This window comes from Emericellopsis atlantica (assembly GCF_019669845.1).
Source record: "Emericellopsis atlantica unplaced genomic scaffold F5Z01scaffold_14, whole genome shotgun sequence".
Classification (NCBI taxonomy): domain Eukaryota; kingdom Fungi; phylum Ascomycota; class Sordariomycetes; order Hypocreales; family Bionectriaceae; genus Emericellopsis; species Emericellopsis atlantica.
Window position 1 is genome coordinate 438,849 of NW_025764716.1, and position 21,173 is coordinate 460,021.

At 55.3% G+C, this 21,173-nt stretch overlaps 4 protein-coding genes across 4 annotated transcripts; 3 read left to right on the plus strand and 1 right to left on the minus strand.

Annotated features, from left to right (window-relative positions):
* Positions 1–1,951: 1,951 nt before the first annotated feature.
* On the plus strand, positions 1,952–5,408 carry F5Z01DRAFT_622453 (armadillo-type protein; the record flags this gene model as incomplete). The annotated part of the gene is made up of 7 exons (XM_046261271.1): positions 1,952–2,041; positions 2,089–2,167; positions 2,232–2,695; positions 2,749–2,933; positions 2,984–4,167; positions 4,220–5,079; positions 5,139–5,408. 7 exons carry the CDS (start codon positions 1,952–1,954, stop codon positions 5,406–5,408), a joined length of 3,132 nt encoding a protein of 1,043 aa, XP_046118059.1.
* Positions 5,409–6,119: 711 nt separating this feature from the next.
* F5Z01DRAFT_656047 (IMP-specific 5-nucleotidase) lies at positions 6,120–7,905 on the plus strand. The gene is made up of 5 exons (XM_046263553.1): positions 6,120–6,307; positions 6,369–6,404; positions 6,519–6,674; positions 6,730–7,032; positions 7,087–7,905. Exons 1-5 carry the CDS (start codon positions 6,283–6,285, stop codon positions 7,881–7,883), a joined length of 1,317 nt encoding a protein of 438 aa, XP_046118060.1. The 5' UTR covers positions 6,120–6,282; the 3' UTR covers positions 7,884–7,905.
* Positions 7,906–8,407: 502 nt separating this feature from the next.
* Positions 8,408–11,413, minus strand: F5Z01DRAFT_674453 (serine/threonine-protein kinase hal4; the record flags this gene model as incomplete). Its single annotated transcript, XM_046265044.1, has 2 exons — positions 8,408–10,572; positions 11,350–11,413. 2 exons carry the CDS (start codon positions 11,411–11,413, stop codon positions 8,408–8,410), a joined length of 2,229 nt encoding a protein of 742 aa, XP_046118061.1.
* A 6,942-nt stretch (positions 11,414–18,355) lies between these two features.
* Positions 18,356–20,696, plus strand: F5Z01DRAFT_118655 (uncharacterized protein). Its single transcript, XM_046257466.1, has one exon. It carries the CDS (start codon positions 18,734–18,736, stop codon positions 20,624–20,626), a length of 1,893 nt encoding a protein of 630 aa, XP_046118062.1. The 5' UTR covers positions 18,356–18,733; the 3' UTR covers positions 20,627–20,696.
* Positions 20,697–21,173: the final 477 nt, after the last annotated feature.

Consider the following 21,173-nt stretch of genomic DNA (forward strand, 5'->3'; position numbering starts at 1 on the left):
TTTTCCGAGCAAGCTGCCATTCTCGTTCACTGGCAACATCCGGACGCTGGCAACTTTGCACTTTGAACCACTGGACCCAAACCTCAAAAAGCGAGGGCCGAGAGATGGTTAGCATCGTGCGAGCCGGATATCAGAATATTGACATATAGACTCCGGCGTCAAGCTCTCACTCATTTCGACGCATCATGGTTCGTCTCGGCAATCTTTATTAGGCTACATCGGCACACGTCCGCCTTCGAACTCGTGCATCGGACCAAGCATCGTTGCTTCTCTGGTGGTGGTTACGGCTTCGTGTGGAGTCTGCTTCTGGCGTTGTTCGATAAGTTGCAGCCTTGCCTAGTCGAGCCGGCAACGTCCACTTTGCGGTATAGGGTGCTCAAGGCTCAAGGTTTCATGGGGCAGTGATCGCGGGACGGACCAGGCTGGCGGTGCTGGCACGGGTGGCTTCAATGGGTGTCGATGGTGAGCGCGGGCCCTCCTGTCTTTGGGTGAGGATGTGATGGGCAGGTCTTCAAAGTCAAGCAATTGTGGACGGTGTGTGTGCGTCGGGGGCAGTCTATCAACTGTGCTGCGCTGAAGTCATTCTCCAGTTTCATGCATTTTTGTGTCTTCGCTCTCCTTCTCGAAATTGTCCGGCACATGGTCCTTATTACATAGGAGTCAGGACCGTAGGTCTCGTCATTGCTTTGCGTATTCGTTCCGAGATGACTCCACAAAACCTGTCACTGCTCTTGAGTTTGTCGATCCAGGGCACGAACGCCATTTCGCTTGGTCAGGCCGGGCCGCTTGATTCTGGCTCAAGCCATGAGTTAGTTAGTGTAGCTGAAAAAGTGCTGGAGTGGCAATGATCATTTGGACATGCAACACCTATGGCATGTTCACCTTCCATATGAAAATATTCGACAGCATGCCCCGTGAGTAAATTGGGGATTTGCCAAAACTGAACGAACACGAGACGAGAGAGCAGGGCAAGCATGGTTGAGGAAACGCATCCTGAGAACTACTTGTAGGGTAGGCATAGAAAAATTTCAAGTTTCCAGAGTCTTGCGCAGAGCCCAGATGCTCACATTTTACGGGGACAAAGATCACTCCACTCGGGTCTGAATTAAAGCGCTTGGAAACATCTGTTATCCGTTGCCAACACTTTTTTCGAGCAAAATGACTTTTGCTATGCCACGCTGGGCAAGATAAGCTGAAAGAGTCAAAGACCCTGACCCTGCCTATATGACGACAGCATGGGAAAAGCAACCATCAAAGTGGGATGCAACTGCACAACCAGCCACGCCTGATTCGCTGTTTTGTGGGTAAATTTCGCCCACCGCCTCTTGAGCCAGCTAGCCCTGGATTAGCCGAGACGGCGCATCTTGGTCTGTTCGCTAGCAGAGGGACTGCAGAACCCCAACGATGGACCTTGCCGGTAAATTTCTGGGGCTTTCTGCCACGCACAATTAAGGCGCTGGGCACAAGTGCGACTCAAACTGCTAGTCATGGGGCGGCAAGGGAACGTGGTCGAAAGCCTGTCATAATCTTCAATTGAAACATTTTCAGACCCAGTACTGGTTGAGATCTCAAAAGTACACAACTGCTCCCTCAGTTGCCCGACGCTGTTAGCTCTATTTAGGTCCTGTTAGACTCTCGCGAGCCCGCATATGCTCAATCAGTGGCATTTCGAGTGCCCCGCCATTCGCAGCCCACCAAGCAAGCATCCATCCCACTGCACGCCGCTGCCAGGCCAGCCCACCACCACTATCTTGAGGCCTGGCCCAAATCGACTTTCTTCCCACCACCGTCCGACTCTGTCAGTTCAGCAGCCGCCAAAGACGGACGACCACCGCTCAACGCACGCCCGTAGGCAGCGAACCCCTACGGCGAACTCGAGATATATCGTATCGAAAGCAGAGATACCAGCAGCTTTAGCCCGGAAACCGTCCACGGGCGCGAACCCTTCATCATGGATCCAGCGGCCATCAGGGGCTTGCTCGCGGCGAGCTTTGACCCGGACACTGACAACCGGCGTCGCGCTGAAATGCAGCTGAAGCAGGTGTGTTGAGCCTTTGCGCCTCCGGTACGATCGCTAACGTGTATCAGATCGAGGACAATGCAGGTTTTCTCGACTGTCTCTTCAACATTCTCGACGCCGAACAAGACAACAGTGTTCGACTCTCCAGTACGAAATATCTGCTCCGCTCCATGCGCTACCGAACAACCCGCCCGCTAACGCAAGGAAATAGCTGTTATCTTCGTCAAGAATCGTGTCCAGCGCGCCTGGTACGTCGCAGAAGGCCAGACGGAACCTGGGATAGCAGAGGAGGAAAAGGCCCGCGTTCGCGACCGACTCGTGCCTCTACTGGCGGCATCGCCTCCTCAAATACGAGCGCAACTCTTGCCGGTCCTGCAGCGCGTGCTGCAATGCGACTTCCCCTCGAGATGGCCTCGCTTCATCGACTTCACAATGGAGCTACTGAACACTAACGACCCCAACTCCGTGCTCGCCGGTCTCCAGTGCCTCATGGCCCTCTGCCGGGCTTTCAGGTACAAGTCCACCGACAGCCAAGACAGGGAGCACTTTGACAAGATTGTCGAGGCTAGCTTCCCCCGTCTGCTGACCATCTGCAACGAGTTGGTGAACCAGGAGAGCGAAGAGGCGGGCGAAATGCTTCACCTTGCGCTTAAGGCGTACAAGCATGCTAGCTGGGTAGGCCTACCTTGGAAGCGCGACGCTGAACATCGGAATACTAACTCTCGCAGCTGGAGCTTTGCCCCCATCTGAGGGACGAACAGGTCAACATTGGCTGGTGTACAGTTCTTCTCGGCACTGTTTCAAAACCTCCGCCACCCAGCGCTATGGAGGGCGATGATTTTGATCGTGAGAAGAACCATTGGTGGAAGGCCAAGAAGTGGGCATACTTCAACTTGAACCGTTTGTTCATTCGGTACGGCAGTTGTCACGTACGCGAAGTTTCAGAAGTGCTAATGTGGGTAGACACGGGAACCCCTCGTCCACCGGGAAGGGAGACGAGGCGCTTGTCTTCGCCAAGAGATTCACCCAGCAGATTGCCCCTGAGATCATGAAGCACTACCTCGCCGAGATTGAGAAATGGGTTGCTAAGACCGCCTGGCTCAGCCGTCCTTGCCTTTCCTACACGCTGATCTTCCTCGACGAATCCGTCAAGCCGAAGGAGATGTGGGTTCACTTGAAGCCTCACCTGACGAATCTTGTCACGCATTTCGTGTTCCCCATCCTGTGCCTCACAGAGGATGACCTCGAGAAGTTTGAGGATGAGCCTCAGGAGTACTTGCACCGCAAGCTCAACTACTTTGAGGACGCCGCCGCGCCCGATGTCGCTGCGGTGAACTTCTTGGTCAACCTCACCAAGAACCGGCGTCTGGAGACCTTTGAGATCTTGAAGTACGTGAACCACGTTGTCAACGAATACGAAGCCCAGCCCGACGACCAGAAAGATCATGTGCGCAAGGAAGGTGCGCTTCGCATGATTGGCACTCTCGCCCCGGTCATCCTCGGGAAAAAGAGTCCCATCGCCGGTCAGGTTGAATACTTCTTGGTTCGCTACGTGTTCCCCGAGTTCACCAGCCAAAAGGGGTACCTGCGTGCTCGTGCTTGCGACACAATCGAGAAGTTCGAGCAGCTGAACTTCCAGGACCAAAACAACCTCATGACCATCTACCGCCACATTCTCGAGTGCATGGCCGACCCGGCCCTGCCAGTGAGGGTCACGGCCGCCTTGGCTCTGCAGCCTTTGATTCGCCACGACATTATCCGCAATGAAATGCAGACAAGTATCCCTACGATTATGCAACAGCTGCTCAAGCTCGCAAACGAGGCCGATATCGATGCATTGGCCAATGTCATGGAGGACTTTGTGGAGGTTTTCGCGGCCGAGCTCACTCCCTTTGCCGTGGCTCTTAGTGAGCAGCTGCGCGACACGTACCTGCGCATCGTGCGAGAACTCCTCGAGAAGGAGGCAGCGGCTGGTGATGATGGCGAGGGTCTGACAGACTACGATGACAAGAGCATTACCGCCTTGGGTGTCCTGCAAACCATTGGGACGTTGATCCTGACTTTGGAGAGCACACCCGATGTGCTGCTGCACATCGAGGCTGTCCTGATGCCTGTCATCAAGGTCACCCTCGAGAACAAGCTTTATGGTCAGTTCTCGATCCTTCGGTGACTTTTATAATATGGCACTGACAAATCTAGATCTGTACAACGAAGTGTTCGAAATCATTGATAGCTGCACATTCGCAGCCAAGAGCATCTCTCCGAACATGTGGCAAGCTTTCCAGCTGATCCACACCACCTTCAAGGCCGGCGCCGAGTACTACCTCGAGGATATGTTGCCCGCGTTAGACAACATTGTGCGCTACGGTGCCGTACAGCTTGCTCAGACGCCCGAGTATATCCAGGCACTCTACTCCATGATCGCCGACATGTTCACAGAGGAGGTTCAGGGCCTGGAGCGGATAAGCGCATGCAAGCTGGCCGAGGCTATGATGCTATGCCTGCAGGGATCTATTGACCAGTGCGTTGAGGGCTTCATCATCATGGCGATGAATATCCTCGGCGGTCCTCAAGAGGTCAAGGTCAAAACCACGAGGATTCATCTGATGGAGATGGTGATCAACGCCATCAACTACAACCCGGTGCTTGCGCTGCAGGTTCTCGAGAGCAAGGGATGGACCAACCGCTTTTTCAGCTTGTGGTTCAGCCACATGAACTCGTTCAACCGCGTGCACGACAAAAAGCTGTGCATCATTGCCATTACAGCTCTGTTGAACCTAAACCACGACCAGATTCCTGCCAGCGTCTCGGTTGGCTGGCCGCGCTTGCTACAAGGCGTCACTGAGCTTTTTAGGACGCTGCCCAATGCGCTGAAGAACCGCGAGGACGCCCTCCGCGATGACTTCCAGTTCAGTGGCAGCTACGACTACGGCGACGACGATGAGTGGGCTGATGAGGAGGCCAACTGGGACGGCGAGCAAGACACCGCCGCCGAGACTGAGGTGACCGCCGAAGTCAAGGACGAGAGCGCAGCCTACCTGGACTTCTTGAATGAAGAGGTGAGTCCCACCGACGTGATCGAGTGCCCAAGATGCAACAATATTAACACACTTTACAGGCCCAAAAGTTTAGCCGCGCTATCGACGACGACGCCGACGATGATCTTGGCGAAGAGGAGAACCTGTTGGACTCCCCTCTTGACAAGCTGGAGCCTTACTCCATGTTCAAGGGTGTCATGCTCCGCATGCAGCAGGATCAGCCCCAATTCTACACATCTCTCACATCGCAGCTGTCGCCTGACCAGCAGGGCGTTTTGCAGAGTGTTATGGTCCGCGCGGACGAGATCGCGATGGAGCAGCAGCAGCTAGCCGAAGCAGTCCAGGCGTAGGGCATATGCCCCAACTGACCCTTGCGCGAAAGAATGCTGTGCAGTCCTGCATCGACCACGAATGCCGACAGGGTGCATAGTATAGGTCTTTAGCCGGGACCCTTTTGAACAGCAACGCAATGGCACATTGGAAGAGGATGGTCGCGGCTTCCGAACCCGGCCGCACCTTGAACAATAACGACACGAGCGTATGATAGACGTGCCCTAGCAGCACAGCGACGGGGTGGATGAAAAGTCAACGGACGGAAGACAATTAGATAGTGCAAACCGATTCATGTTCCTTGTGGTGACGAATGAGTGGCGGAGGGATGGAGACTTGGAGTCTATGTAGCGAGGTGACTCTGGACGGACGATACCAAAGCCATATGGCTATTTGTTTGGGAAATAGGTAGCAGCAGTTAGGTACTTAGATTAGGGCAGACTCTGCCGCACCGTTATTGATGGCACAATGATTTATTCATCTTGATGGTCATCTTGCGACGTTAAGGAGCCGTTTGGACGTCAAGTAATCCAGGAGCAGCGTCGTCGTCGGGGATCCAAGCTTTGACAAGCCTACAGTCGAGCCACGAGAATAAAAAAGCGACTGGAGTATCCGTACCTTATGTAGGTCGGTTGTTGACAAATATAGGGGCCTGGTTCGTTCCAGGGTCCATTAATGCCTGCTCGAGTTATGCAAATTGTGCTAGCGCAGTATATGCGTCAACATAGCAATCCATGGTAGGCGCGGACGGCGGCGCCTGCCGTGAAGGCACTGACAGCGACACTCATCGACACGTGCAGCCTCACCTTCTTCCCCTCACCGACCAACCTCACCTCAACTCATCTCGAAAGTGACTACGGACTTTTTTGTGAGGAACCTATTGCAACAGAAACGATGACGACCCGATACCGTGTAGAGTGTCAGTTGACGATACCTCTCGCTGCCCCACCTTCCCTCATGAGACTGACTACGACTCACAGATGCCCTCAAGACGCACAGGCGAGACCAATTCATCGGTACGTGAAGTGACTCATTCCTCGAGTCTCTCGTTGTTGCCCTGGACTATACAAGATCGGAAGTCCAGGTAGACTCCAGTTTCGATTGATCAGTTGGGCTGACCGACAACATAGAATGGGTCAAAGGCCTGCTAGCTGTCCCCTTTGTGCTCTACTCCGAACCTACGGGTGTTTTTGGCGATGGGACAGACGTCGACCAGTCAGCCGCAGAGGCGCACCGTCGCTATGCTGAGATCTTCCGAGATGTGGAACTCATGATTGACGACCATAGTAAGATCCCGCCGCTCGCAGCGCCTTTCAAGAATAGCACGCTGACAATTTTCAGTGTCGCGGCAGATTGACGCTTCCTTCCCATCCAAACTTCGCATGCTGGTACCAACAGCAGGACCCTTCTTCACAAGACTACCACTCGAAGCGGCATTCAAATACCAGGACCGCAAACGCTACATATCCTCCCGCCGATATGTTGCCCCCTCGTTCAACGATGTGCGATTGGTGTTGAACTCGGCCCAGATCATGGCTGTGACCGGCGGCGCGCTGCAGTTGGCGACATTTGATGGTGATGTTACGCTCTACGACGACGGAGAGAGCTTGGAGCCTGATAACCCCGTGGTCACACGATTATTGGGTAATTGGAATATTTTGCGCGTCTTTCGGACATGAGCACTAACAACAATGGCAGATCTCATGAAGAAGAATATCAAAATCGGCATCGTGACAGCTGCTGGGTACACAACCGCCGATCGATACTATGGGCGCCTCCACGGGCTATTGGACGCCATTGCGGAGTCCACTGAGCTTGACCCCGTGCAGAAGCAAAATATTGTCATCATGGGCGGCGAAGACAATTATTTATTCGAGTATTCACAGTCCTCGCCTCACCGATTGGCGCCTGTGCCCCGGGAGCAATGGCTCACGCCGGAGATGGCTGCCTGGGGCGAGGCTGACATTGCCGCCCTACTCGACGTGGCCGAAGGCGCGCTTCGAGACTGCGTCCGGACGATGAACCTGCCTGCCACCATTGTGCGCAAGGACAGAGCTGTGGGCATCATCGCCGTGGACCCGTCCATCCGGATTGCCCGCGAGTCCCTCGAGGAGACCGTCCTCGTGGTGCAGCGCATTCTGGAAGCCAGCACCCTCGGGTTTCCCATGACCAACAGTGCCGGCATGAACAACCGCAAAGGGTCGGTTTCGCGCGCCCGCATCCCTTTCTGCGCCTTCAATGGCGGGCGCGACGTCTTTGTGGATATCGGCGACAAGTCATGGGGCGTCACGGTGTGTCAGCAGTGGTTCGGGGCGGGCCCGGGGCGCAGCATCAAGGGGGAGAACACATTGCACGTGGGCGACCAGTTCCTGAGTGCTGGTGCCAATGACTTCAAGGCAAGGAGCGTGGGAACCACGGCGTGGATTGCGAGTCCCGCCGAGACGGTGGAATTGTTGGACGAGTTGGCTGAGTTGATGAATAAGAAGCTACCTTGAATATGGGAAATTAGATAAGATATTTACTTGACGATTCTTCCCAACCCTTTGTCGAAAGTATATCACCAGGCCCGGGCAGCTGACCACTGACTTTGGAAAGCCATGCCCTAGTGCAAGTCGAGAACTGCGCCTTGAGCTGAAGCACTGAGCTGCCTTAACCCACATGCTGCTAAAGCAATGACTGGAGCTACGGACTAGACTCGAGTGATGATCAATGAGGACGTGTATTCAATACCCTGGTACCATTATCTGCCTCTCACCGCAATCTCTATGAGACGAGAGCCTTCCACGTGAGGCAACACCCTGCAACAACGCCGGCACCGCAAACACCACCTCATCTCGCTCGTCGCCAAACGCCTCCATGCTTCGGAAGTAACAGAATATGCAGCCAGACCGTCTTGTTGGCTGACAGCATCCCAAGCTGAATCTATGTGCTTGCCACTTATGCATTAAAATTGTGATCGCAGATTGTAGTCACTGTTGTGTACAGCGTGCTTTGGCCAAAACATGAAAACAAAACTCTACTAATATCCTGGCTGGCCGGGCATCTTGCCCAGGGAATGCCCCTGGCTCTTGGCAGGCAGATGGCTGTGGCAAAACACTTTCTTGCTGCCGTTCCACGAACTTGCTTTGGTCGCGTCAATGAGCAAGCAAGGGTCATCATAAGACTCCACCTGGCAGCATTCGACCCCCTTCATCCATCGGTTGTTGATCACATCATTAATGTTGATTCGTTTGGCCGGATCGGGGTGCAGCATCCGCAACAACAGACGGCGAAGTGCAGGTGGAGTAATGCCGATATCAAAGGCCCTCTGGTGAGGATAATCGGTGTCTGTCATGGTAGCCCCAGGCTCATGCTTCGACTCCCACTTCTCCCAACCCTTGACGAGATCATCGTATTGACCATATCCGGGGGCGGCCTTCTCCCAAATGGCACCACCAAAGGTCAGGTAGATCAGAACCACCCCACTGCTCCACACGTCAAGGCCGCGAGGGTCATACTTGTCCTTCTTGGCGATGACTTCGGGCGCGATGTAGGGCAAGGATCCGCAGATGCCAGGGGAACACAGCCGGACCTCATCATCCATGTGTTGGCCACATTGGCCCCCAGCTTCGCGGAGCCCCGGGTGGGTACCAGAAAAGACCTCGGAAACACCAAAATCTGTGATCTTGAGCTTGCTGTCCGCTGTGAGGAGCAAGTTATCGAGCTTGATATCGCGATGCGCAATGCCGTGAGAGTGCAGATAGTGCACCCCCTGAACCAATTGCTTGAAGATGCAGTTGCGGTCTTTCCGCTTGTTATCGCCGAGGAAAAAGCCTTTTTGCACTAAGCCGAACAAATCGCCCTCGGAGCAATATTCCATGACGTGGTTCCAGCGCGAGTGGTTCTTGCAGAGGCGGAAGGTTTCGACAATATTGGGATGGTGCAGACTCTTGGCCAGGCTGAACTCGGACTTGACCTTCTTATCGTAGTAGTCCTGGGTTTCACTGCTAGATTTACCACGGAACTCCTTGACGGCGTAGAGTTCCTCCGGACAGCCCTTGCGCATCATCAACGTGACCTTGGAGGCAACGCCCTTGCCGATGTGCTTGCCGTGACGGCCAAGGAATTTGGACTGGTACTCAAACTCATCAGTGAGCTCAGCGACGTCCACCATGAACTCGTCGGGAAGGCTCAGGCTCATACGCCGAGCCTTGGTGCCGGTGCCAGCATCTGGTGCTAGTGCGAATGCCTGACGCTCGGCGGAGTAGGCGTTGTGGTCCGCGTGGTGTTGTGTGTGCGGCGATCGCGTCCGCGAGTTGGCGCGCTCAGAGTCAAAGCTGCTAGCACGGCGTGAGCGCGGGCGTGAAGACCGAGGCACCCCATTTCCATGCCCGTTGGGTGTGTTCGGAGTCAGGAAGTTGATTGTCTTGCCGCGGAGGGACAGCCCTGTCGACGAGCGGTTCTTCCTTTTGTTATCGAAATCTTTGGCACTAGGGAGCGCACTGTTTGCGCTAGGTGCAGGATGCAGGTTATTGATTCCGTCGGAAGGGCTATCAAGGGGCGATCCAGGCGAAGGCGGAGTGTTAGATCGTGTGGTTGTCGCTGACCTGTGGAAGGAGAACCGGCGGTTTGGTTTTGCCATGCCGTTGCTGGTCGGCGGGGGGCGATTCGCGACAGGAACAGCATTCCTTTTCGCGGGATCCTCCTGCGATTGACTTGCGCGCGGCTGAGGGTTGGACGTCGGTGGTGAGGCAGCATTGGCGTTGGCCTGCTGCTCTCCAGCAGCAAGGCTGGAATTGGAACGACGGAAAAGACCTGTCATTGTGCGTTTGAAGCTGGCCGTCGAATTACGGGTCGATCGTCGTGATAGAGACGGAGGATTGACTTGGTCCGAATCCTGCTGCGGTGGCTGCTGTGCCTGTTCGTCGGAAGAGGGGCGCCAAATGCTGCTTTGGTCGGCCGATGCCCTTGGCGGGAGCCGCGAGTCTTGCTGCTGAGGTCTCGAGTAATCGAATGAGGGATAGTAGTTTTCAGTCTGCGTCTGCTTTACGGTGGTGAACTGCGGCGAGTGACTGCTGGTCGGAGTGAGAGGCTCTGTAGGCGAGTCTTCCGAATCGGCGCCCTCCTCGAGGATAGCGTCGGGCGAGAAGTCGCTGGGTATTTGACGAGGCGAGCTGGGGGTATACGAGTTGGTGGTGAGCGAGTCTGATGTGCTAGTATTGCATGATTTCTGGAGTGTCTGTCCTGTCTGAATTCCGAGAGGCTTTGTGGCGGTCCCATCTGAGGTAGGAGATATATATGTCAGCCGTTGCCTGGGGAAATGGCGGCCAGGAAGGTGTAAGTCTAAAGGTAAAGAGAGAAAACGCTTTAAACGTGCGACGGGGCGGGATTGAGCCGGTGCTGGCACTGCTCGTGGAGGTAGCGTTGGGGAGAGTGATGAGTGGAAGAAGAGGAAGAAAGACTGGAGAGCGGACGTTGGCTCAGGCTGGCTGGCAGCTGGCTGGTTGGTTGGTGGGGGGGCGGACGAGGGCCGTTAAGGTGAGGCTTTTCGTGAGGTGGGCAGGAAGCGCGGGTCACGTCACTGCAGGTGCATGCGTAGGCACTGTGACGACACACTGTGACACCGCCAGGAACCCTGCTCGGCTTGGCGTGTGGGGGGAGATTGCACTGGGAACGGAAATCGGACTCGTCGCTTTCAGTACGTATAGACGCCGACTAGACACAGTGCTGGGCTCTGGCTGCCAGCTACCAGCTACCAGACATGTTATACTGTATTCAAACAGTAAGCACGATTACCAAGTGACACTAATCCAACTGGTAATCATCCATGTGCTGGCTGTCGATGTCCGGTCCTCAGGGCACGGCACTGTCGGGTACTGTAAGATAGAGGGTATCCGCTGTAACACAGCGCTTCTCCAGCAGCTGATCCACTGGAGGGGCAAATGGCCGGGCCAGGAGCTGACAAATTAAGACAGCACTCACCTTGTGCAGGGTATTGCTGTCGCCGCTGTTGAACAGCAGCCGCTGCTCCGTCTTGGGGCGCCATGCTCAAGAAGAGCGACGAAAAGAATCCAATGAGATACAGTCGACCAGCAGTTAAACTCGAGTAAAGCCTGCGCGGAGGATTTCGAGCAGAGGTCTGTCTGTTCGTGTCCTGTCCCCTCCTCCGGCAAAAGGGACGTCAGGGTCGATTCGACAGGATAAATAAAGCCAAGCTTGCGCCGAGTGGGTGTCGTCGATGCCTCGATGTGATGGACTATTGGGTAGTCCGAGTCCGTACGTCGGTGGCTGGATGCGCTCCCTCGGGTTCGCGTGCGGACTAAACAATAACCTTGCTGTAGAATCGACCAATGTTGATCTTCCAAAAGGCTGTGTCTCCTTGTCTAAGTCCACTTTCGCGTGCGGACTAACAAACAATAACCTTGCTGTAGAACCGACCAATGTTGGCCTTCCAAAAGCTGTGTCTCCTTGTCAGAGTCCACTAGCCACTCGCGTGTTGGAAGCGATACTGACTGCTCAAGGGCTAACAAAATCTCAAGGAGTGTTCGAAAAGGGACCGGGTCCTCGTCTTGTATTGCCAGTCGCTGCTACCCCAAGGTCCCAGCTTGTGTTGAGGCGTCCTTTGGACTTGTACGTTTCCTGGTCCGGCTGACTGTATCGGATGAAAGCCCGTGCCATCGATCAAGTGAGTTGGCTGGCTCACTGGACACTACGACTCCAAGGGTCGTTGAGTATTCTGGCGCGCGGGTGCTCCAACAAGGACTTGTAAGTCGGGAGTCAATGGGCTCGTGTGAGAAGAGGCAGAGGGCGACAAAGAAGATGGCACTTGTGCTAAAGGAGTCTTGACCGAAAACAAAAACAGATAATAGAGACTGTCAAGAGTTTTCTGATCATGAAATTTGTTGATGACAGGGCAGAGCAGCTTTTGAATGTTTGATTGCCGGGGGCGTCGCTACGTTATGAAGGCCCCATCATCAACGACATGGAGCCACGCTACCGCCCACGCCTCCACGTCTTCACGATACATGCGAGAGGCTGGCCTACTACGGGGGGCGTCTGTCCAAGATTGGATGAGACAGACAGACCCGTGCCTCCACCCACCATCATGTCCAGTCATTTGTTGCTGTTATACGTGTAATAAGTTGCCCACTGATCAAGATGGGCATCTCGCGCTTGATCTTCACCTGGGCGCTACTCAATCAGGACATGGTCGGCCTGCCGGCAGTTACTAAATACATACAGCGCAGTATTGAAGTATCATCTTCCAGATCATGATGGCCTCAGTCTGCTTCACGACCCGAGTAATAACCCACGTCCGTACTGTACTCGATACTGTACTAATAAGCAGGGGGTTCAGCACCCCTGGGACCCTGGGGCACTTGGCAGCAGCATCATCGCGTCCGCTGTTCGTCGGCTGGAGTTCGACCCTGGATGGCATTCCATCATTGCACAGAGCCGCACACCTTCTACGCATGTTGCCTTCAAAGCGACTGGTGCTGACGACATCTTCAGCGCGGGCAGCAGGATATGGAGGTGGCACGTTGTCGCACCGCCAGTTGTGAATGGCGTCTCATCCGTGTTCACGGGGTCACAGATCTGCTAGGCTAGTCAACAAAGGACGCATTTGCATTTGAGGTCTGTCCGTTGACGGTTGACGTGGGGAGTTTTGGTCTGGGACCGCGCAATGTCGGCTGGGGCGGCGGATAATGCGGTCTTGTTTCCACCGTTCTTTATTATCGTGCACGAGACCTATCAAAGGCATGGAGGCCAAGATCGCGCCTCGTCTAACGACTGGCGCCTCTTCGATCGTGCGGCTGATGCACCTGCTCGGCTGGCTATTCCCGTTCGCCTGCACGCGCTGAACCCCAGCATCCCACATCGCGAAGTCTGATTGGGACCAAACGGCAGGGACGGCAGTCGCCCGTCTTTCTGAGAACGCCATGCTGTGAGAGATGCGTACTGTGCCGTGACCTCTCTGCCCACGGATCTTGTTGCCGGCATAGTCGCCCCTATCAAAATCATGCACTGTGTCTGGAAGAGAAGCTGAGTACGCTTCTCTTGGAGTCTTGGTGGTGGACCGTAGTGTTGGTGCCACTTGGTGGTGAAGTTGAAGTGATGAATGGGGGTGCGGGTTCGGCCCGGTGCTCACTTGGCGGCGAGTCGGCGACTAGAGAAAGGCTCACCTGAATCGTCATGAATAAAATTAAGGATAATTACTCCGTAGTCCGGTGTCCAATGTCCGCCCCTGATAACGCCCTGCACTAACTACGTACTGCGCGCCGAGCTCGACAGTCACCGCGAAAGGTAACAGGAATGGAGTCGCTTTGAGTTATTGGGGAATGATCGTCAACCCTAACAGGACGCCATGTCACGGTAACGACCCATGCCAGATTCCGGCACTGGTCAGTCTGGTGGCCGGCATATCTCGTCCACGATGCGACGACATACCATACAATCACAGTCGTCAAGAAGCTGTGAAGCCTGTGATCATCGCTGTCCAATGTTACAGTGGCGATCGACCATCGTGTCTCGGGGAGAGAGTTTTTAGCTTAAACTTAAGGCTGTTTCGCTGTGCTCCCTGGCCAGGCTGGCTGCCTCTTGACGTCTTGATGTCCACGTTGGCATGCCGTCCCGTCTGGTGAGACCGGTAGGCACCGTTCCATCAGGAGGTTGAATCATCTGCACTGCCTTGCACTTGTACGTATCATGAGCACCAACCGTTGGGGAAGGCATGAGGCCTCCCGTGGACGTGCACACGCTCATTCCAGGGAGGTGGAACAAGTTGATGACGCTGCATCATCAAGCAACAGATCGCCCAGGACATATCCAACGAGTCAGCACCCAACGAAAGGTGCCACCCCAAGCCACCACGGCTCAAGGCCAGACAAGAGGGTGTAATTAGTTCGATCGTGGCCTTCTTACACCGCAATGTTTCGCCGACGGTCAAGAAGGAGTAAGGTGGCGGACAAGAGGCACCACGCCCAGCGTGCGCTGTCACGATGCGGGCAGACGGAGCAGCAGGAGCACCAGTCAGTGGACGTTGAGACTTGTTATTTGGTCATTATGCGTGCGCGTCAGACTGAGGCTCTTCCGCCGTGCTCGCTCTCTGCTTCCAAGCCGAGCGGATTCTCCTGCAACTTTGCACATCATTCTGCAGAGTGTCGTGTCGGGTGCTGAACCCTGGGACTGGGACGCGTCGCCACTGTGTCGAGGCTGGCAGCGATGATCACACACGGGACCAGCACGTAACCAACATGAGCCCTACGCGCAATCTGGACTGCGTCATTGCTGTCGAGGCAGGGCTGTTCTGAACTTGAAGTTGAAGAGAGGGATACGTTTCTGGTCACGTGCGTGTCGATGCTGCCAAGCAGGCCCTGGCCTCCATCGGACGTCAATGTTGCGCGCCCGATGCCGTGCGACGCTCAATCCGTATGTCGGTGTGCGATGCATAGCCGCAGTCCACCCGCCCCCACGCTGAACAGCCTGTGAGAGCTGGACATGTTCGCTGAATTACATGTCTCTTGCTTGCTCATGGCATGGAGTACCCCGGAGAAAAGCTGGCATCCAGCTCTGCCCGACAAAATTGCTGACCATCGACCCCGCTACTCCATGTCCCCCACATTGGCGCTCTCATCATGGCGTTTCCTGCGGCCACACTTTTATGTCTTCCAATTCAGGCTCCTGCATACATGCTCATCTCGCATCTCACACGTAACAAACCTCACCTTCTCAATCCAGCTTCGAGCCCACCATCACAGACGCAGTCATGCGGAGTCTGCACGAATATTCGGAACACTAGCCTCTCGATTTGGTGATGCCAAGCTCGCTGTGCTCTACTGACTGTCCGGGCACTCCGCCGAGGGCTGGAGCGCAAGGGAAGAAGAGCAAAGCACAGTACAAGTATGTAGCCATGAAGACATGCGTACGTATTCGGGTGCCTCGTTTCGAACAATGCGAGCTAACAATTAATATGCGAAGGAGAGAAGCAGGAAAATGCCTCAAGGCGTCTGGCTGGAAAGTGGCTGCGTCGTCCATTGGCTTTCCTCCTTTTATTACTCATTAGCTCGCTCCCCCACGGGGAACGACATGCAAGCGTCCATACGCCACGGACTGTGACAGACTGCAGCCAGCCATCAGAGCCCTAGCTTTCCAGCGTGAAAGGGAGCGCGATCTGCCTATGATGGACAGACTTTGCTTTTTCTCAAAGCTCAACAAAACATCGGGGGAAATCCCATCTCGTGCCGGCCTCGCCAGACATTGCTCCCGGCGGCTAAATGCACGGGCATGAAAGCTTGTTCCTCGCTGGTCTTGTCCCGAGAGGCCGGCCTATTCTTGGCTCACGATGTGTCGTCTTGGTCGGTCTAGATGCTGGCCTCTTCCCCCCACGGGGAATACATGGCTGAGAGTCATAAGCGCGCCGCTTAGGAACCAGGTCAGATCAGCGTACGTGGATCGGCTGGCACGCTGCATTGCTGTGCATGTCCTATTACCTGGACATGGTACTTGAATGCTTCTTCGAAGCTAGCATCCTCCATGGCAGCACAGGTTCCTCCACAGTGTCCATCTCACAAGTGGCTCGGCTGAGTTGTGCCGACCCCACGAGCTGGCACAGCAGGCTTAGGGGTGATGTTGATCCTCGCGGGGTAAGCACGCCTTTGAATGATAATTATTTAGTTAGATCGGTTGAGGCGTCGCCTTCAGGTCTATATAGACGGCCCCGTTGGTTGAACAAGGCAATCGCACTGAGATTGAATGCTCTTCACGTTTGACCGGTCAGCGCAGAGCGGTCAAGGCGATGGCTTGGAGGTAGCACAACAGGATGTGATGGAGGTTTGGCGTTGATTACGATGCGGCATGCGTACTGTGTTCAGACGTATTCGTATGCAAGCCCACCTCTCACCATCGTACTTGTAGTCACGTTCAGCCTTCCTTGATCCGTTGTCTCCCAGAGAAATGCACGAGAGCCGCAATACGCTCAATGCCATAGGGCAATGACTCAAATAATGGCGCTGGGGTAGAAGCCAAGGTCCAGAATTGGATGTTGTCGGGTGCCCGAACGGAAGCATGGTCACCTGGGCTTCAACAAGTTCATGCTGGTAAGCCTCCAGGCTCGAGGTCGGCGGTAGTCTTGTCAATGCGCATCAATCACGGCGTGATGCCCCATCATGCTCGAGGCGCCGGAGAATTCACGGGGAGGACTGGATTCAGTGACATCTGCCCTTGCCGCCTCAGATAGCAGGCTGGTTGGTCATGTAGTCAACCTCGCAATGCCGGCGATTTTATCGGCCTGGCGGAGTGGCCTGCACATCGATATCTGCGAGGCAACTTGCAACTGCGTCAACTGCGTACGTCTTCCGACTCAGGTGGGCTATAATTACTCCGTCCTCGTGATATTGCCCTGCAATGACAATCTGATCGCGACAATGAACATGAAGGAACTTGGCCGAGGCTAGTCACGAGCGGGTCTGCGGGTCTAGATGGCTCTGAAAATCACAAACGCCAGCACATGATCAAGAAGGAAAATTTCTAGAACGCCATGTCTGTGCACCCCGAGTTCGGCATTTTTTTGGGGGGGTAATATCTTGTTGACAGCCTTGTTTTCGACAGCACAGCAAATCAATAGTATTGGGTGGATCAAGCTAGAAAACAGTTGTCTTCAGACTTCGGGTGCTGCACGGTCGACCCTTCGGACCGGTTGCAAACACGCTGACGGTGGAGGCGGTGGACACTGTGAAGGCATCGTGAGTGGTTCACCGACGGGCAGCGTCGGTTGGGCTGGCGGTGAGTACAGTACATGAGCATAATAATAATACTACGTGGTACCACGGATTTATGTGCGTCAAACAGCAATATTGGGTTCTAGCCTTGGCTACCCGTACATGTGTGTTTGTATGCAGGCTTGCGGAAGCAAGGTGGTGACGGACCGCATGCGACGACTGGCGTTCTGAATGTGATGACTGACAGCGCGCGCGTGCAGCTGCACAGCAGCTGTGCGCAGCCAGACGACTGGGGCATGGAGACGAGTCAGCCGACGTGAAATTGCGATGCCAGGAATTCAGGCTGTTGCCAGACATTTCGATTTTGGATTATTGGCCCATCATGTGGACAGGTGCAGGCTGGAGAAAATGAGGAGGAAGCCAAGGCTACATGTAATAAAGATGCAGGGTCTTGTGCTGCCGACGAGCCCCCCGTCCAATGAGCGGCAGCGTGTCGAGACAAATTGGCTCTGCTCGCCGCCGTACGTACCGCAGAGCCGACGACGAGACCCTGAACACGGGGGAGAGAGAGAGAGAGGGAGCGACGGCCCAGCGAGCGCGTGTTACCGAGCCAAGACGACGACGATCACCTCGTCGTCTCCTCTTTATCCCGCTCGTCAGTCCCTCTGCGCGATCTGACTCCCCCTTTGTCCTTTGCCTCACATTTCTTCGCCGTCAGTCCACCGACTCCATCTCCAACCACCAGCCAGCCACGCACCCAGTCCCAGCCCTAGCTGACCGCCCGGCCGCTGCAGCTGTTCGTGACGTGGACCTGCAGCTGGCTCCAGTCCTCGCCTCGCCCAGCAGTATTACTCTATACAGATACCTACTGTTATTACTGTCATATGCGTAATCAGACCAGAAGGCCCGGTCAAGCGACAACTCACCTTGCAGTCCATCTCGTGCGGTGCCTGGCGCAAGCTCCACTGCCTTCAACTGCTAGTCTGATCTAGCAGTGACCGCCAGTGCTGGCAAAGGAATCCTCCATCCAGCACGCCACGCAACGGATCAGGCCGCATTGCATCCATCCATCATCCCCTTGCCTTGAGATTTCAACGCGGCACGATCTCAGTTTCCCCTGCTTGGCGCAGCTCATTGCGTCGTCCTGGATCCCTTTTGAGCTGATCAAGTGCCGCTCTTGATGCTTCTTTTGGGTCACACAGAATAAGACTCAGCCGACCGTCGGTACACCATTACAAGCCGCACTCAGCCAGCCACCAGTCAGCCACGAGAGCAACGTCAGAAGGAAAGAATAACTGCGGCAAGCTCGCGTCTTCTTATCAACAAGCCTTCGGTTGGCCCCGAGCACTTGTCGATCCTGGATCCCGATCATTGATTGATTGATTCAACTGCCAGCTAGCTGGTACCTTGCTCTAGTGAGGTAAAAGGCCCTTCTAACCTGCCGTCCCGTCCCCTATCTCTCTCTCTCTCCAAGGTCCAGTCAGTCCTCTTTGCGTCATACCTCGATTTCTGCCGGCTATTCCCACAATCGCGACCTCGTTCATTGCAGCGAATAGAATTGAACCGGCGAGTCACCGATCTGCCTCTGCATTCCGGTCATTCATGGCATCGCGCGCGTCCTTGTGCGCCGCGCCCCAGAAAAAGCCGAAATGACGGCCGCCGCCGTCTCCATGTCGCTCAATCACCACCACCATCTCGACGCCCGTCCAGGTCATCACGGCAACAACAGCACCCGTCGGAACTTCAACCAGAAGCTCGCCTCCGACGCGTTCCTGCCCTCTGCTGCATTTGATCACTTCACCTCACCGCCGCTCAACAGCAATCGCTACAACGCAGCCAGTACCAACAACAACGTCGCATCGTTCCTTTCACCTCTACCGAGCGGGTTCCCTCCTTCCGCCCTCCCGAATAATCAGAGCAATCTGCCACACTCACCGTCGGGCAATTTACCGAAAGCATCCAACCATCAATATCGAAACCAAAGCGTACCGGCTGTGCATGGTCGCGCCGGTCCACCACCATACCAGTATAGTTCTCCCGACGTCAGCAGCGCTGGGTCACTCTACAGGTCCATCTCCGCAGATGCGACTTCGCAGCCCGCACACCTGCCGTACGCGCATAGCAACAACAACCAGCTCGTCCAGCGTCTGGCACAGCAAAATTCCCTCATTCGCGAAGCGTGGGAAGCCGAACGAAACTACCTCGAGGCCAATCGCCGACGCGCAGAGGAAGTGTACCAGGAAGAGCGCGTCATCATGGAGGAGGTGCGCGAGGGATGGGAGAATGAAAAGGCTACAATGCTGCGGGAAAATCAACTGCTGAAAGAACGCATCCAACGCCTCGAGGGCGAGAATCAGACGCTGAGGAGCGTGGCCGCGCAAACCGTGCAGGCTACCGGCGTCATGTCACCGCTGGCCAGTCAACGAGGTAGCAGTGTCGATACATCAGTCGAATCGGGACCGATCGGGCACCCACTATCCCAGCATCACTCACATCAGAGTCAGCAACCTACCGTCGACCCTCTCTCGCTGCCCCCTGGTCTCGACGGTGCGGCTCGACGACCTCATCACTTCAGTCCCAATGGCGGTCATTCGAGGACTTCGCCTACAGGTCAGCCCGAGTTGTCGCCGTTTGTCCCTCTCGATCCTCGGATGCAACCACAGTCTAGCACGGCCAGAGACTTTCTGCACAAGGATACAATTCCAGAGGAGAATGAAAATGTGCCCACAATAGACATCCACGAAGTTGATCCCAAGCTTGAGGGCATCTCGCTCAGGGCCACTGCACTGCAACGTCCCACATTCGGCGAGTCCAACAGAGGTTCGCCAGCCACGTCACCACCCGTAGCCGGGGATGCAGCCCAGGCCGAACATCCTGGTATTGCGAAACGGCTGTCGTCAAAAGATCAAACAATCCAAGTCTTGCGAGCCGGCGAGACACGGCGGCTTACGATGCACGCCGGTCACACGCCGAACCACTCGCTTTCGCTCTTCCCAACAATGAGTGTCGCCGGCACAGAGGCCGCTGGCACGCAGGAGGGAGGCACAGCACCCTCCTCGGGGTTGCCGTCACCAGCGCCGGAACCTGAGCATGTCGAGAAACCCGATGAAACTGTGGTCGCTGCTGTGGTGGAGCCTCCTGTCGACACGCAGCCTTCCCATGATGTCGACGCTCCTGACGAGGAGAACGATGAGCTGCTGGAGGCGGCGGAGGACAAGCGCCTGAAAGGCCCGCTCATGGTGAAGAACATCCCTGCGCAAGACGAAATCTTCTGGGACCGAGTCAACAAAAAACTTGAGCCCATCAGCCAAGGTGTCGATGCGCTACCCACCGTCATGCGCGCCTGCCAAGACGATGTCGAGGAATCCGGCGTGACACACGATCAGCCGTCGCATCGGCGAGGTGTCGCCCATGTCGATGCTGACGCCTCCACGCTTGACGACCCCATTGCCGAAGCCAGTAGTGAGAAGGTTATTGAAGGCGATGTCCCTCTGAAGCTCAAAACAACAACCAACTTTGGCGCACCTTTCGGAATGGCGTAGAGCGAGGCCGGGGATGAGTCAAATCCACGAGGGCGGCCTGGGCAGCCCGGCTCGGGAATTGAAATACCCAGCGGGCAGGCTAGACGGATATCAGGGTCTGCCATCAACTGTCTCTTGAAGAGGATACAGCAGTCGTCGCTCAACTCTCCAAACGAGATGTATGAAGGGACGGAGACGCCCGAGAACTCTCGACAGCCCACCTCCAATTACTGAGGACGACGCAGACGAACCACACATCAAACTTTTCCTTTTCTGTATTGACATGACGACAACTCCGCCGATAGAGGTGCAGTTCATTCCTTTTCCTGCACAGCACAGCACAGCACGAAGATAGAAGGAGCATGTTTTAGGCGTCACGCATTGGCCTTTTTGTCATTGGCGAGGCTGCCAGATTGTTTTGAAGCGCGCGTCGGGAGGCCATCCAACAAGGTCAGCTCTGCTGTTGAGTGCCATTTTTGTCGCTGCTTTATGACAGCGACCACATTGGTGTTGGTGGTGTTATTTTCTTTGGAGTAAGCTTGGGGTTTTGGTTGACCACCACGAGGGT

What these genes read in the sequence shown, in the direction of transcription:
- F5Z01DRAFT_656047 (XM_046263553.1), top strand. Translation starts at nt 6,283, where the DNA reads ATGACGACCCGATACCGTGTAGAGT. An exon ending in CAGGCGAGACCAATTCATCG is followed by an intron (nt 6,405 to 6,518) that starts GTACGTGAAGTG and finishes CCGACAACATAG; the next exon opens with AATGGGTCAAAGGCCTGCTA. An exon ending in ACTCATGATTGACGACCATA is followed by an intron (nt 6,675 to 6,729) that starts GTAAGATCCCGC and finishes GACAATTTTCAG; the next exon opens with TGTCGCGGCAGATTGACGCT.
- F5Z01DRAFT_118655 (XM_046257466.1), top strand. Translation starts at nt 18,734, where the DNA reads ATGACGGCCGCCGCCGTCTCCATGTCGCTCAATCACCACCACCATCTC.